Source organism: Corvus brachyrhynchos, unplaced genomic scaffold (assembly GCF_000691975.1).
Source record: "Corvus brachyrhynchos isolate BGI_N302 unplaced genomic scaffold, ASM69197v1 scaffold307, whole genome shotgun sequence".
Taxonomy (NCBI): domain Eukaryota; kingdom Metazoa; phylum Chordata; class Aves; order Passeriformes; family Corvidae; genus Corvus; species Corvus brachyrhynchos.
The window spans coordinates 1,944,180-1,961,194 of NW_008239288.1; the positions used below are offsets into that span (position 1 = coordinate 1,944,180).

General features: G+C 42.4%; 1 protein-coding gene across 1 annotated transcript in view; it reads right to left on the reverse strand.

The window, feature by feature from the left end:
- Positions 1 to 3,539: 3,539 nt before the first annotated feature.
- DHTKD1 (dehydrogenase E1 and transketolase domain containing 1) overlaps positions 3,540 to 17,015 on the reverse strand; it is a 17,963-nt gene continuing 4,487 nt past the window's right edge. Inside the window, exons 5-16 of the mRNA XM_017740401.1 lie at positions 13,947 to 14,118; positions 12,465 to 12,663; positions 11,304 to 11,616; positions 10,145 to 10,229; positions 9,402 to 9,541; positions 8,865 to 9,015; positions 7,821 to 7,927; positions 7,326 to 7,490; positions 6,870 to 6,952; positions 5,135 to 5,304; positions 4,531 to 4,616; positions 3,540 to 4,089 (exon numbers count right to left, since the gene is read on the reverse strand). Coding sequence (XP_017595890.1) covers positions 3,988 to 4,089; positions 4,531 to 4,616; positions 5,135 to 5,304; positions 6,870 to 6,952; positions 7,326 to 7,490; positions 7,821 to 7,927; positions 8,865 to 9,015; positions 9,402 to 9,541; positions 10,145 to 10,229; positions 11,304 to 11,616; positions 12,465 to 12,663; positions 13,947 to 14,118 — 1,773 coding nt within the window. The 3' untranslated portion in view covers positions 3,540 to 3,987. The remainder of the gene's footprint in view (positions 4,090 to 4,530; positions 4,617 to 5,134; positions 5,305 to 6,869; positions 6,953 to 7,325; positions 7,491 to 7,820; positions 7,928 to 8,864; positions 9,016 to 9,401; positions 9,542 to 10,144; positions 10,230 to 11,303; positions 11,617 to 12,464; positions 12,664 to 13,946; positions 14,119 to 17,015) is intronic.

Here is a 17,015-nt window from a genome sequence, read left to right on the forward strand (position 1 = left end):
TCCCGGAGTGCTCCGCGCGGCGCGGGGGGCGGGCACGGCCCCTCACCGCCACACCTCAGCCCTGCCCGAGCTCGGGGAACTGCCCACCCCTCACTCGCTCACGCAGGCCTCAGGGGCTTTGAGCTTTGTGTGATGTTGTTGGTACAGCAGTACCAGGTGAAAAGCAGAGCTTCAGCGGTTTGGTACCAAAGGGTTTTAATAACAGCCCAATCCACCCGTATTGACAGATGGATGTGATAATTTCACAGGGTGAAAGGACATTGGGCCATTGGAGCATGTCAAAAGTTTGAACTGCAACCGAGCTGGAAAAGGGTCTGAAGCACAAGTTCCATGAGGAGCAGCTGAAGGAGCTGGGATTGGTCATCCTGGAGAAAAGGAGGCTCAGGGTGACCTTCTCACTCTCTACAACTCCCTGACAGGAGATTGTAGCCAGGTGGGGGTCGGGCTCTGCTCCCAGACAACCAGCAACAGGATGAGAGGACGTGGCCTCAAGCAGCAGCAGGGGAGGTTTAGATTGGACATTGGTAGGAATTTCTTCACAGAAAGGGTGATTAGACATTGGAATGGGCTGCCCAGGAAGCTGGTGGAGTGACCATGCCTGTGGGTATTTAAGGAAAGCCTGGATGAGGCACTCAGTGCCGTGGTCTGGTTGACAAGGTGGTGGTGATCAGTCATAGGTCGGACTCAACGGTTTTGGAGGTCTTTTCCAACCCAATTGATTTTGTGATTCTGTGAAGTAAACCTGACAGCCTATTCCAGTATCATCCCACAATCACCAAAACAGGTATCACACCTACAGAGCTCTCAGTTACAAGAGCCAGTGGTCTGTAAAATTAGGATTATCAGAATTTACTGCAAGATTTAGATATGACAATTTAAAATAGTATTTATTCTTTCTGAGTAACTCATCCTATTCAAGCACAAGCTTGAAATCTTCCTGTATTAGGCTAAGTTACCAAGAGAGAACACAAAATGTGTGAAGCATTAGGGCTCCTCCAAAACTTTGAATCTCTATTTTGGATTGCACTCTACATTCCCTAAGAAATTCTCTTAACCAAGACCTTGCTACAATATCTAAACAACTTTGCTCAATAGCTTTCGTTATCTGAAATCACTTAGAGAAGTTTTTTCTTCCAGTTTTATATAGTCATAATTTTACAACTACTAATGAGGAACTCCATAGCAATTACTTTCACCTAGAGTTCTTGTACAGTCTGACAAATGCCCCTAATTTATGGGCCTGGAAGTTTACTTGTAGATTATAATCTCCAAATAATAGCTGGGTTAGTAGCTAAGATTCAGGAAGTTTGTTGTAATCACCCTTTGTTCAGATTTTTAGCCATACTTATCTTAGAAGTTCATTAAATTACAGGTTTTGTTAGCAAACTTTCCTGTCTCTAAGTCACTGGCCTCTGTTTTGGTGATTGATAAAAGGTCCAGGAGGTTTCTCCAGTCCATGCTAATACAGATGCATCTCTTCATGTGTGCTGAATGAATGTTTCTATGTCACCCACGGGTGGGTTCCCACTGACAGAAGCAAAAAAGTCAAAATGCAGTATTGTTTTCTTTGCTTATTCAAAATACTACTGTATTCAGAACATTTCACCTTCAAAGTTCAGACTGTATTTTTTAAATCTAAACTAACATCACTGTTACTAAAATACTTGTTTTAATATATTTGTTTTCCTGGTGTATTTTCTTTCTGTCCCTGAGAGTTTCTGCTGCCTTAATGAACTGCTCAACCTAACAACTCATTCCTTCAATGTCTTTACTTCTTTTCATTCTAGTCTTGCACTTCTGGAAATCCTGACACACCACAATGCACAAATGCTGTAACTCTCTCTCTCTTTCTAGTTAGCTCCTTGCTATCTAACAGCAGAGAAGGGTTTGCTTCTCCTTGTGCTAATGACTCACAGAATTTCCTGTCCAAGGATTGAGACCTGCTCTGTTACCCACTCACCCAACTTGTGTAGCATTTTAGGCACCTGGTGTGACTCTTGGGGTGTCCTGTGCAGGGCCAGGAGCTGGACTCGATGATCCTTGTGGGTCCCTTCCAACTCAGGATATTCTATGGTTCTATGATTCTAATTTCTGCTTCTCTTTTCCCCAAAGCAAAAGCAATTCAGCACTGTGCAGGGATGTCCCAGCCTGCATGCAAGGCGCACAGATGGAAAACAGCCTCACGTGCATCCAAAATTGGTGGGAGAAACAGAGTTAGCCCCCAAGTCAGCAAGTGCTCTGCCTTGCTCCTGGGAGCTGTAAGCCATCATGCAAGAGCAGTGTTCTGCAGGCAGTCTGCAACAGCTGACTGAGAAAAGCTGTGCTCAAGCTCTCCCTTCCTACCCCAGTATCCCTGCGGAGCTCCATGGCACACCAGTGGGGCTTGGGGCATTGAGCTGAGCAGCACTACAGAAATAGCTTTGTCTCCCACCAGGAGGATCAAACAGGGTCGGAACACTTGAGCAGCCCGTGGGGGAGTGGTCTGTAATAAGGTCAGGTTTGGGCCACGTGAAACTCAAAACACGGGGTCTGTTCTTCCCTTGTGTGCACCGTCATAGTGAAAAACTGTGGGTTTACGTAATCATCAGCGTGCAGTCAAGGCTGGTGATTGCGCTCTACAACTTCCTTGGCTACAGCTGCAGCCAAAGCAACGTTACTCTTCAGCTTCCTTTTTCTAGTTATCAGCAGAAATTTAAAGCAGAATATGCCTTGATTAGATAAAGCTATTCAGGATATGCAGGAGGTTGTGCAGTTTGCTAGAGCAAAGTGGGAGAAACATGATTTCATGTTCCTGTGATGGATGTGCTAAAGCAGTGATGTGAAACATCACAGAACAGAGGTTACAGAGGTTATTTCTGGGTCAATATGGAGTGAATGAATAAATATGTGAATTAACTAGGATGAAATACTAAAGCAGGCTTCAGAGATGATTTTGGGACCTGTCTCCTGAAGTGAATGCACACCTTGCCTGTCATCTGCCCTTTCCCACCCACCATGACTTTTCATCTGCAAGTGCTGGATCTAGTTAAACTCCACTTGTTTCTTTTCAGAAATGTCTCTGGCTCACAGTGAGTTTGGATTACTTAAACACTGCTTGCCCAGGTAACTGAGAAGAGCAAGGAGGTGCCAACTTCACCCTGAAACCAGGAAAGGAAAAATTCTGGGAAAAATCCTGTGGTGGCAAGAATGCTGCTCTGGGGCAGTCAACACTGGGGTCAGCCTGGGATGCCCATCTTCCATTTGGCTTCATTATTCTCCCACTTAACCTCAATGTTTTGGTCCTTTATCCTTTGTTTCCCAATAAAGACTGATTTTTTTCCTTTCTGTAGATGACAGCTGTGCTCAAACCATCCCTTGGGATTTCTCACCCTCTGGGTGAGAAAAACAGTGGTGCCTGAAGCTTTCAGGAGCCATCCTGCAAGGTCCCTGCAATGGGAATCCTGCTTTAACAACTCCTGCACTGAGAAGAGCACCAACAGCCACAACAGATTGCATTCCTGGCCCTCAAGGAAAGAAAAAAGAGAGAATCCACAACATTCTGCTATAGAAATGGCTCATTCCCAGGCATGGGGAAGCATTTATTTGATCAAGCAGCACTAACACTTCCGTGGAAACAGAGGAAACAGAACCTATTTCCACACACGCACCATCCCAGGAAACGCTCAAGTGCAAATAAGCAGCATGATATAAGGTATTCCACAGTCACCTCACCAATTTGTCCCCTGGACTGGATTTTTAACTTTACGAAGACATTTTGTAGAAAATTGTGTAAGAGAACAGGAAGTATCAGGTGTAACAGGCACTTCTCATTGTTAAGTATTCCCCAACATGAAAAAATTGTTTAATCGTTACCAAACTTATTCCACCTTTGTTGGTTTTTTTTCCATTTTGGAGAATTAAGAGTCTTAAGGATCTGGCTTTTTTTCTTCTTCACAGGAGGAGGCACTAAACATGACTGACATCCAGAGCAATCAGTCCATTGAAAACTCAGATAAATGTGTGGGTCAGAACATCTTCCTGCTGCTGATTGTGGAGGGTTCCAATGCCAACTGCTGGGGCTGGTAGAGGAGGTCTGCTCACAAGATGGAGCTGAAATTTGAGTTGTGGGGAAATTGTTAATGAAGGACAGAATCACATCTCGAGGTCCTGATGCCACAGTGATATCTGCTGTCAGATACTGGGCAGTCCCAGCTGGAGGTAATGCAGGAAGTTATCCCCCCATCTCCCAAAGACCATGGCTCCAAGGACATTATAGTGCATGATCTGCCAGAGCAAATGACACCTCTGCATTCTCCTCCTATTCCCCTACCTGGGATCTTTCATTATCCTGTCTACTTTGACTGAACACCATGTAAAATAAAGCTCCAGTCCTGCTCTTCACCAATGGTGCTATAAAGAGCAGAGGTAGCTGAAATTAGAACACATATTTGATTTAGGCATCAGAATTAGGTTTATGTTGTAAGCACCTTTGCATTCAAGGAGAACTTCAAACTTCATTTTAAAGACTAAAACACCTGGGAGACATCTTACCTTAAGCCCCAGCTGCTTTTCAAACCGTGGAGACACAAAGGACCATGGACCCATGTTCTGTGGTTCTTCCTGACTCCAGATGAAGACTAAAGGAAGGATAAGAGTACATAACAAACATACATATTTATCTTTCCAGCAAAGAAAGAAAAAAAATTTTTGTTTCCGTAGCACCTCTGTTTTTCTGTCTTGCCACTACCTTTGAAATGAAGGCATGCCACACTCAATTCTCTTGCAGGTCACAGCTGAATTCAAACCCAAAGTATGTCCACCATTAGGGTATACTGTGTGTATATTCTGCTTTTCTACTGCTGTTTTCAAAAGCTACTAAAAGGGCTGGACTGCAAAGACCAATGCAAAAAAAGTCTCAAATGGTTTGCTCTAATTTTCCGTGCTGCTTCTTGGAAGCTAACAATAGCAGAGAAACAAGTTCTTTTAGCACAAGTGATAAACATTTCTGGAACATCCCACTCCAGAAACACTTGGATGTATGAGGGAGAGAACAAAGAGGAAAAAGCCACTAAAGCTCTTCATCTTAAAAGGCAGGCAACAGATTTAGTTCAGAACTTCAAAGAGACTAGAAAACAAAGGTAGAAGCCTGGTGGACCTTTTGCATGGTTGTATTTGCTCAACACTTGCTGTAGAGCTTCCAGGGGGAAAGGACAGAGCTCTTCAAGTCTCAGAATAGCTGTGCTGTGCTGCTTCTCTCCCAGTGTTTCTCTTTGCTTCACCAGAGCGTAGTAATGCTTTCCAGAACACAGCACCACACGGGTGACACTAAAATAAAATAAGAATGTTTCCAAGTTTAGTGTTTTACAGAAACTTGATGCAGAACAGCTTCACACTTCCAACCAAAGCAACCAGTCAAACTTCAAAGACAACTTTATAAAGCTAAATTGCTTCCCTTAGACCATCTTTTCTCTTCTTTGCTTTCCCTTCTCTCCCACTCCCCTCCAACAGTTGGCAACCTAACCTTTGGGCACAGTACGCCAGAGCTCAGAGGTCCTGTTTCTTCAGTAATTCTGGGAAAGTTACCTTACAATGGGATTGATCTCTCTTAGCCCTGACTATGTAAAAATTAAACACCCAGTCAAAGCTAGTCATCTCTGCACTCTCTGTAGAAAACAAACCAGAGGGAGAGAAGTCCCTCCAGAGGACAATTCTCTGTGATGCCAAAGCAGGATTGCCTGCTGGAGAGACACTACACCCTCCTGCAATCACAGAGGTCTTGGCTGTCTAATCTTACTGGACAAAGCAACGAGATAAACTGCACGCTTTGTGCCTCACCATCCCACTTAAAAAACCCAAGATGCTAAAGTACTTCCAGCCTTTTGATTGGGGGTCAGGAAGCAAATATGAAGAAGGCTCAGACTTGGGTACTACTGGGGCAAGGAGCAGATAAGGGAAAAAAAATTAAAGCTGAATTGGTCATTGTGAACAGGACTTACTGTAACATCTGAAGGGAGAGAGATAGAGATATACAAACAATTTATTATTGCCCCACCTCATAAGCTCAGGCATTCCAGCCCCAGAACAAAAACTCTGGGTTCAGTTTTGGGCCCCTCATGACAAGAAAGACACTGAGGTACTGGAGGCTGTCCAGAGAAGAGAATGGAGCTGGGGAAGTGTTGGGAGCACAAGTTCTATGGGGAGAAGCTGAGGGAGCTGGGGGAGCTCAGCCTGGGGAAAAGGAGGCTCAGGGGGGAACTTATCACTCTCTACATCTCCCTGACAGGTCGTAGCCAGGTGGGAGTTGGTCTCTCAGGTAACACACAATAGGACAAGAGGAAACAGCCTCAAGTTGCATCAAGGGAGGTTTAGACTGGACGTTAGGAAAAATTTCTTCACTGAAACAGTCAAGCAGTTGAACAGGCCTCCCAGGGCAGTGGTGGAGTCACCAGCCTGGAGGTATTTAAATGTCTAGATGTGACACTTGGGACATGGTTTAGTGGTGGACTTGGCAGTGCTGGGCTAAGATTGGACTTGATGATCCAAGCTAAACAAATCTATGATTCTATGATTCGTCACAGCTGCTCCCAGTGACTGTCAGCTAATGGACATGGTGCAGAACAGGACCCACCAGGTTGGTAACTACAGTCACAAACTCCCGGTGAGGCCAAGGGCTGACAGACTGAACACTTCACTGTTTTGCAGACAGATGTTGTAACTACCAACAATTACCAGAAGAAAAGGAGAGGAAGTAAAACTAACCACAGTTGCCCACCATGAAACATTTTCCCCTCAAAGTCACCTCTTTCATATCACCTCAAATTTGAGCTGTTGGGTAGGAGAAAGGGACAGGACATCTCTTTTGAGCTTCTCCTCTAAGAAAGCAGAGCTACCTTTTAGGATCTACTAAGGAGTCACCAATGACAGGCTTGAATGTTGTCCCTGGGGCCATTTCTTCAAAACTTGATACAGCAGCCTACATGAAGGAAGAGTTGGAAGTTACCAAATCTTGCTGCTTTTCCCTCAGGCCAGAGTCAGAAAGAATACTGAGACAGGGTTTTGGTAAGTACAAAATACACAATCTTCCCTCTCCTTCCCATTCCCAGTGAAAAGTGGGATGATAAGGTTCCCAAGGACATCATCAGATCAGGAATGAACCCTACTTCTAGCTCACCTCCACCCAGCTTTAATCCTCTACCTATTTGGCCCCAAACACGCAAAATCCCACTGATTTGACCCCAAAACAGCAATCAGAGAACACAGAGGAAGAAGAACAAGGGGAAGGGAACACAAAAGAGAATAAAGAGAAGGAGAAATAAAAGAAAGAGGAAGGACAATTTTCAGCTTACTGGGAGCCTGAGTAACACTTTGGGAGAAGCAACAATGAGAGGTTTCCTGAAGTTTCGGACCATTTGCCGCCGGAGTAAATGGAAATACTGTGCTGGGGTGGTGGGATGCACGACTGACATGTTGACCTGGTCACCATCAACTCCTTCTTCTGAGCTGTCACACATCTGTACAGGGGAACACAGCAATACCTTGTCAAAAGCTAACAGTGAGACCAATATGGAAGAAAAAATCCAGGCACAAGAGGCACACTGACCTGTATAGGAGCAGATTAGCAAATACACAAATTCAGACATTGGTTGCAAGAGAGGAACAACTTCAGAGAAGAAATGGGTTTAGCATTTAACTGGCAAGATTACATCTGAACTGCCTCTTTTGAGCACGTTGCAACGAGGGCACCGGGAATCCCCATTTTGTATTTTTGCAGCACAGCTCCCAGAGCACTGACTGCCCGTGCTGTGCTGGGGATATGTGACCCTGAGAGGTGTGGTGGGTACCTGTAAGAACCGTTCCATCCGGCAGGACGAGTGCTCAGGGCCTGCACCATCATAGCCATGGGGAAGAAGAATTACTATCCCACTCTGAAGAAGCCACTTGGCCTCACCTAGAAACACAGAACGAGGAGGAAGGAAAGGATGATTTCCACAGAACATAAAGCCACAGAACACATTGCTTTGCACAAACTACTCAGGAAAAAGAAGAGCTAATTTCCACATCATTAAATACGAGCCTGAAACATGCTGCTGGCATTTTGTCCTGAGGTTCTCTACAGTGAAACAACACACATTAGGTGAACTGAAGTTTCTGAAATCATCATGTAGCTCTGGGCTCCCAGAAGACTTATGTCTCCACATGGAGCACATGACAGTGAAATTTTAAAACTTCATCTCTACATGTGTGATCCCAGCAGCATCCTGTGAGCCAGTCCTGGCTAACACAGCAGTGCTCATTCCCCTGAGCTCTGCCAAACCTCCTGCACAATATAAGAGATTACAGTCAAATCCAGAAGGTAATTCATCCCAGCTTCAAATACATGTGGGTGGGATAAGAGGGCCTCTGAATTTCCATCTATGACTACAGAGGTTTTATATCTGAGAACTCAGAAAACCTGTTAGAGTCAAACTTAGTAAGGTGGTGTTGTGGGGTTTTTTGTTTCTTTGTTTTAAATAATCACTATTTTCCTTCTCTATTGCTTCAGGAATTTTTCAGATGCTTCATAAAGGAAAGGTACAGTCTATAAAGCTATCAACCATATATACACACAGTAAAATAAATGTGGGGGAAGAAAGGCCATAAATATAATTAATTGTCCTTTTGTAATGACTGTACTCTGCCAAGGAGTCTTTCATTTTCAATGTACTGTCTTCAGAGAAAAGCTGCGCAGAAGTCAGGACCTCACGGGCAAGCTTACAGAACTCCTTGAGAAAACAGAATTCTTTGCACAACATGTTGCCCTTTTACTTGAAAGAGGAAGGATTTTCTAAAAAAGTGCATAATACAAACGATTGATTCTTAAATATATTAGTTCCTTGTACACTCACCTCCAGAAATGAAAGTGTCAAATATTATCTGGGCTCCATTAAAGAAGTCTCCAAACTGAGCTTCCCAAATTGGCAGTAACTTAGGGCTCTCAATACTCATTCCATATTCAAAACCAAGCACAGCTTCTTCAGACAAGGGACTGTTACTCACCTAACAAAAGGAAATTGTTGGGAGGGGTGGGTGAGGACAAAAACAACCAAGGGTTAAGAACCCGTGGAATCAGGCAATCACTGCTGGGCACACTGAGGACATGAACTCCTAAAGGCAACTGGGAGTCTGATTTTTTGCTGTTTTGCTTTTGAATGAAGGCACTGAGGGGAAAAGAATAATACCTGATCTCTCAAGGAAAAGCAAACCCCCTTGTTAAAGTTGTAATTTGTAACAACAAAGAATAGGGATGCCCTGACAGTTTTTATGTCCCTGTATCTGGGGTTTGCCAGAACATACATACTGCCTACATATGTCTCAGCAGCTTTAAAAAATGGATTGTTTCAGCACAACCTGAAGAATCAGGTCTTGTGGGCCACAGAACCTACCTCTAGGAAACCTTTCTGGTCTGGGGACATGTGATTCAGAGGAATGTAGGTATCATCTGTCTCCTGGCAAACCAACATCGCGTGTCGTTGGCTAAAGGTTCCTCTGCCAACATCTTGTCCACTTAGTCTGATATTAAACCCTTGCCAAGCAACAAACAAAACACCAAATCAGCAAGTCATGGAAAAAGAAAACATGCAGGAAATAATTCTATCTCTTGTTATATCTCTTCTTGGATTTCCCCTCATCAGCAGCATCAAATCTGAGATGCAATTCTTAACCAGCAACAGCTCCAACTCACAAGCACACAGATGCTCTGACATTATTTTGGGTAAAATGGTTCAATTTACTGAAGCAAACTGAAAAAGAATGTGCATTCTGTATCATATGTAAATGGAGATTTGAATTCAGGCTAGAGAGGAAGGAGAAAAAATAGTAGCATAAAGCACACAAAGTACTTGGGAGCCCCACTGATGTCATCTGCACTGCTCACGTGCTCATCTCTATGCACAAATGTTTTTGGGGAGTGGGAGGGAGCTACAGTTCTTTGAAGATATTTAAGACTCAGTCTACAAATATTAGTGACATATAGGATTCATATTTACCTTCTCTTAGACCATGCAAATTGTCAAATTTATACATCATATCAATCTTTTTACTTAGAAACACCTAAGAAATCTAATGTTATCCTTTATTGACATTAAAGCAAAAATATTTTACTGTCTGCTGTCTAGTTGCCTCTTACCTTGGCTCAGCAGAGAACCAAATGCTAAAGTTTCAGCTGTTGCCCAGTCCAGCTTTTTTCCTTCCTCTATTTTTTGAACTCTTGACTAAACAAGTAAAGAACAAGAAAAAATTACTATTTTGTCTTTTTCCATCTGTAGCTCTTTTGGTGGCCCAGACTAATATTAGAAGCTAGGAAAAACACTACACACTATGGAGAGAAATGCTATATTCCTGCAGCCAGCTTAGGTTGAATTTGAATACAGTCTTATTTCAGCACATCCTGAAGAAGGTTGCCTGAGGACCACAAAACCATGGATGATCCATGTATTCACCTTCCAGTCAACAAACTGTGGACTGATTAATTAATCCTAGTCTGAAAATACGAAAAATCTTAGCACAGCACAAAGTGCAGTCTTGGCAGACTTCTGGTCTGTCTGGTTAGCAGTGATGAAAGATACCAGGTGTAAGTATTTCAGTCTCCAGAACTCCTCCCTGTTCTGGCCTCCAGAACTGCAGACAAATGATCACACTGAGCTGTGGAGTTCTTGCCTTGGGCTGGGAAGACAAAAACATCAGTCTTTTGAAATACTCAACTCACATCCTCTCTCTGGCTGCCAACCAGACACCTGCACACACTCATCATCCATCAGAGGGAAACATTCACAAACCCAAAACCGACCCAAACCAAACACAAACTTAGGAGCTATCAAACCCCGACTGTCAAACTTGGCCACATGTTGTCTTATGTTTATATATATAAGTCATAAAACACTCACTACTGGCTTTAGAAACTGTGTACACTATTGCCAGGTTCCTGAGTCATTCCCTCACAAAGTACTCATTCTAATTACCAACTATATAAATATTAGTAAGTTATCATAATAGTTTCTTTCTACTTGTAAGAATAATAAACTGTATATGAGCTTTTTTCTTCATTGCAATAAAATATTGTTGAAATAACAAACTAAAGTATATGGTCAGACCTGGAGAGGAAGATACATCTTCTTCAAAACTGGAGGAAAAATGGCATCATCTCAGCCTTGAAACAGAGTGAGCTGTTTTTCCTAGAGAATACCATGCTATTCTTTAACTGGAAACCCTGCTGTGTTTAGTCTTTTCCCTGTAACAGGCTGTACCTTTGAGCCATGGGATCAGAAGTATCATGATATTCTACTCACCTGTGCATAGGTCTTCAGGAGATGGCTGTGCATCTGGAGCTCTTTGGGCACCTCCACAGACTTGACTCCAATGAACTGCAGGAGTGGCACAGGCATCCCAGTGTCCCAGGTGGTGATTTTAGCAGAAGGCTCAACAAAGCCCTTCCAGTGAGCCTGCAGGTTGGTAGGAGGTGGACTGTACGAAGTCATGTTGGCAAGGTGATCGTTCAGCTTGGAATAGTACGTGGTCTTTATCTCAGACACTTCAGCCTCAGTCATGAGCCCAGCAGCCGTGAGGTGTTCTGCGTATGTGTCTGGGATACTCTTACGGGATCTGCCAGGGAGGGAATCAAACCCCATAGATATTAAGCCTAAAAACAATGTCACAGGAGAACAAGGAAATACCATCTTAGTACAGTCAGGTACCATGAAAAACTCATATGAACAGTGTCCCGGTCCATTATACTTATTTGCATGAAGTTCACTTTCCTGGCTTTTCAGAAAGATAACAGTTCTCTTAGAGATGTGTTTTATAGTCCTTTATTAATAAAAGTAAAAAAAAAAGTGCTATAATTGGCAGTTAAAAGTAAAAACAAGTCAAAACCCCCTCTGTGCTACCATGCATATTTTCTTCAGAGAAATTCACAGTAGGATTTCCGCACTGGAGAGAATCAAGGCAACCATTCCACAAATGCTTCACCTAAAATACCAGAATTCACTGGCAAGTGAATTTTTGTGTGTTTTTCTTTGAGGGTAAGGATGGAATCTGAATACATTTAAATGCTTATAGAGATGAGTCCCCACTGGACACAGCAGGACCAGGCAAAGACAGGACAAACATCATGCTGGCTTCCTGCCCATTCTCCCACATTATTCACGCTTCTCCATGGCACACAGAAGGCAACTTTGCCCTCTGATTACCAGTGGTCAGAAATTTGAAATCCAAAAGCTGTGTCCAAGATTGTTCTACGAAAAGCACCAAGCCACACATTCAAGAGCCAACAGTAGTGATTCCCCACATTAACATCTCATTATCAGACTCACACTGTAGTGAAGGGCTGCTGACAGTGTAGTGCATTTACATAAAGACCTGTGGATATGTCAAAGTATCTCACACAGAGACTTCTGTTGCAGTAGCAAGACTGAGGTGGTGCAGACATATTTTGGTGGTGCAACCCTTACCTGATGATTTTGTACATGCTGGGGTTGGTGAAGAAGGGCTCATCAAGCTCATTGTGGCCCCACTGCCTGTAGCACAGCAAGTCCACGATCACATCCCGGCGGAACTGGCGCTGGTACTCCACAGCCAGTCGTGTGGCACGGACAACTTCCTCAGGATCATCCCCGTTCACATGGATAACTGCACATCCAACAATTTTACCTGCCCAGGGATCCAAAACAGAACAGGAATCACACCCAGCCCCTTCCAAAGAAAGCAGATACACACCTGTTCCGCTGAAACTACAGACAACCCATATGAAGTAAATATAATAAAAACAAATCCAATAAAGATGCTCTTTGTGATGAGAGAGGGTAAGGAGAGAGGAGTCTTGCCTGCGAGAAAGTGCAATTAGCCCAACCTGTTGTATTTGTCAGTTTGAGCACAACTTCTTTATAAGCACTTTTTCCCAGAGGACTTCCCAGACACAGTTCCTGCGTCATATTAATCTGGTAGTATACAGGGATTGGGAGAGAACTACTTGATTGCTTTTCTTTCAAACAGAAATTGAGTTTTATTTCCTTCTTATCCTAAGTTATCACTACTATGAATTCATACAGGCCAAAAGCAACCTTCTCCCTTATTAGTAGGGAATATCATTCTGTCCACTGCTCCTCCAGGCACAGAAATCTCTTCACTAAAGAGAACACTCTAAAGTTTCAATATCTTAACACCCTCTCCTGTATGGCAATTTGGCTGTGAGCAGCAGTGCTCCTTTGTACCTGTCCAAATTCTGAGAAGCTAAGATACTTCAGCCATTCCTGGCTCATGTCAAGTTTTTCTCCCTAGCAAAATACTAAAGGTCAGCTACAGCCCCTCCTCACTGAGAGGTAAGAAGAAAGGAAAACTAAGGAAGGAGGCAAAAAACCAAACCCAAAGAAAAACAATCCATAACACAAAACCAGCCCAGGGAAAACAGTAATAACATATGCTATCTACCTTATCAGATTTAATGAACCTACTTGTTTGGTTTGATGAAACCATAAGACAAACAGTTGACGTTAGGTCAAAAGCATACAAAAGTGTATTTTTACTTATAGGAGACATATTCAAGATAACTAACTACTATGTCTCTGATCTTACTGATAATACATCTTATAATACCTTTTCAAAAGCTGTCAATAATATGACAGAAACTAGATGAGTTATAAAGATTTCACCGAAATCTTGCAATTATTTTGTCACATCCTGTAAAAATGTGACAAGATTTCCCCTTGATATTTAGTCTTTGCCATGAAGAAGATAGGGGAGGCCGTATTTTTAGCACCTGAATTGCTGCTAGTAGGAGAGAATAATCAATAATAATTTTAATTTCTACTCTACCATGAAACTGGAGTTATATTAGTCTCTCCCTAGAGCTGACAGGCTGTTGCTATAAAAAGTCCATTGCACAGCTTACACTTTCTGACACAACAGGCAATTGCTTGTGACTCAATCCTACATACCAATGTCGCTGCAGTACAGAGATGACCTTCCTCGCTCTGGAGGAGTGGTATATCCCAGCTGGTTATTAACAATCAAATGGATGCTCCCACCAACTCTGAAATGTGGTAGATTAGAGAGGGTCAGTGTTTCAGGAACAATTCCTTGTCCAGAGAAAGCGGCATCTCCATGAACCTGCATCAGGGAAGAAGATGGAAAAGTCTCATTAGGAAACACTGGAGGAACAGCAAAATCAAAACCATAACTCATTACGCAAGACCTTCTAAATTGAGTACATGGAACAGATACAGTTCCAGCTGGACCCACTTCTTAATCCCTCTCAGAATACTGTTTCCATAACTTGAGAGTTTATATAGCCTTACCACTAACACGTCATAGCAGCCAACAAATGTACATAACTGCCTGATGTAATCCCTACCTGGAACTGACTATAACCTCTTAAAACTGTCCCACAAGTGTCCAGGTGACTGCAAGTTTCCTGGCTATGGCAAAGCTGCAGCAGAGGCAAGCCACTGACCCCTGAACAAAGGGAGCCACAGTATTCACTACACCTTTGCTGAAGTTAAATGTTGGTGAATTGTGACTGATGCCCATTTCCACCTTACCAAACAGACAAGAACAGAAAAACAAGTGGAAAATGAACCAAATGGAAGCACTCAAAACAAGAAAAACTTTCAGAAGGAAATAAAACCTAAGTTCTTAGTTACATTTCAAAATAGCAATAGCAAATAAATACTGCAAATAAAAAAAATTGTTTGGAAGGGGAAGGTAGACTACTGTGATATCCAACCCAGGTTTCCAAAAAAAGCTAGAGATACTGGAGTGACTATCATCTAGCATTTCAATGTTTTGAAATTGGAGACAGTTCTCCATTGATGAATATGATCACAGCTTCCTCAGAATGCAGACTCAATGATTTGCAGATCAAAGTAGCTATGCAGACTGATGTACTTTCTTATTGAAACCAATGACAGTTCTACTTTCTAGCTATGGAATAGTGGTTTCAAGCCTTCTGCATGTACGCCAAGGTAACAGAGGTGCAATCAACCACTGAAACAGCAGCACTGGGTTTTATACCATTCCAATACAGATTTTTAAGAGGTATCACAGTAAAACAAAGGTAACTACTGCAAGAGAGACAAGCCAGGGTCCCCACTCTATCCCTTACCATGCTACACTTGTTCCTGAAATGCTGGGTTTTCGCTTTTCCCTCCTGGTTTCTTCTGCTGCCTAAGAAGGCTACGTATCTCGGTGATAGCATTTGAGTGAAGACCCTAAAACATCTGAGAAAACTTTATGGCCTTTAGCACATCCCAAAGCATTAAAGCTTACAGACAATGTGACTATTCAACTACACAAGACTCTTCATATGCATCTCAAACCCCAGAGGATTCAATTCCTGTGGTGCAGGTAGGATTTTACCCATTCTACCAAAAAGATGGAGACAGTTTTTGCTAGGGCACATTTTTCTCTGGGCTGCATTAGCAAAAAGCTAAAAGAAAGGTCATCATCAACTTTAATTCACCAAACAGTGACGCTGAGAGTGGAATTTGTTTCTGGGAGATATTACTCTCAGATTTCCTTTCAAATCAGAAACATCTGTAGTTGCCTGATATCCAGGAAGTGGAGTTAAGCTATGTGAGAAGGTGAAAAAGAAACCTCTCTCCAGCAGAGATGGACAATTAAATGCTGCAGAGGTGTCCATGGGCAGTTAACTGAGAAGAGTTTTATAATCCTTACAAATTCTGAGCACACTGATGTTCCAGAAAAGAAGACCTTCAGACCTTGGACAACGAAGCTCACCACTGACAATGGCACCTTAACTGATCTTTACTCATTCTCCCCTCAAGCTCTGGCACTGACACTTGTGGAAGAAGAGAAGAAATGCCAGTATAAACTTCAGTTCAGAGTTCAGAGTTCAGAGTATCTACACTTCTCAAGAGAAAGCACTGTAAAAACAGAAAGTCCAAAGAGAAACAAGATTCTGAAACACAAGGTGCCTGCTTTCATCTCTTTTCTCAGCTAGCTGAATGAGAGCAGTTAACAGTTACAACAAAAAATTTGCCTGTTTTCAATCTAACTCTTGTATCTCTTGAAGACAATCACAAGTAATGACATCAGGTTCCATAATACATTTTCTTCCTTTTAGGAATACTTTGAGTCAGTTTTTTACTGACATGCAGGCATTTAGCTCAGAACCAAATGTTTCTCTTCTCTATGATGCAATCCTCCCTACCACTGCGAATCCTAAAAAGTTAAATATTTCTTGGATAGAGAGGGTCCATTTATCCTGAAGAATCCTTGTTTAAAGAGGCATAGTACTTTCATTACTATGTGGTGAAGATCTAACGTTATGAAAAAGAAACAATAGTATCTTCTCAAACTAAGACATAACTGAAAGATGGAGACACACTGGGCAGCCAAAGTTGCCTGCAATTGCATGCTCTAAAGCCTTATTTTTTATAAAAAAACAAGAACCCAAACTTGCCCAGAATATTTTGCATTCTCATTTCTGCTTTTTCACAATATCCACACCCTTCTAAGAGAAAGCAAAACATTTTTTCAACTGAAATACATTTTCACTCCTACATGTAACTTCCTCCATGTTTGTTACACTTTACAGAACATTTTTACCCAGCTTGTTTTTACTCCTGGTAAAACATTAAGAGTTTGACTCACTTGTTTTTCCAAGTTGAATTCAATGCAAGAGAAGAAAATTGGTGGAAGGAACTATTTAGGATTGCTTCTACAGCTATACAAGTCAGTTCAAGGAGTAAAAACTAATTCCAGCAGTGTCTTCAACAGTACCATGACAAAATGACAAAATTCCAAATCCTCCTGAACATTTTTCAGCCTTGTTGACAGCTCTTCTCCAAACCCATTAATTTGAAAGGCTTCCAGTGGTGGTTTAAATACAAAAGTGAGGAAAGAGCACACATAGCTCTCAATGCAGAATATTATTAAAATAAAGGGAGTTATCAGAATCAGTTATTCAGAAGTCTTAGAAGTGAAATTATTTAAATGCCAGCATCATCAGATATGCCACCTGAAACTCTTCCTTGCCCTCCTCT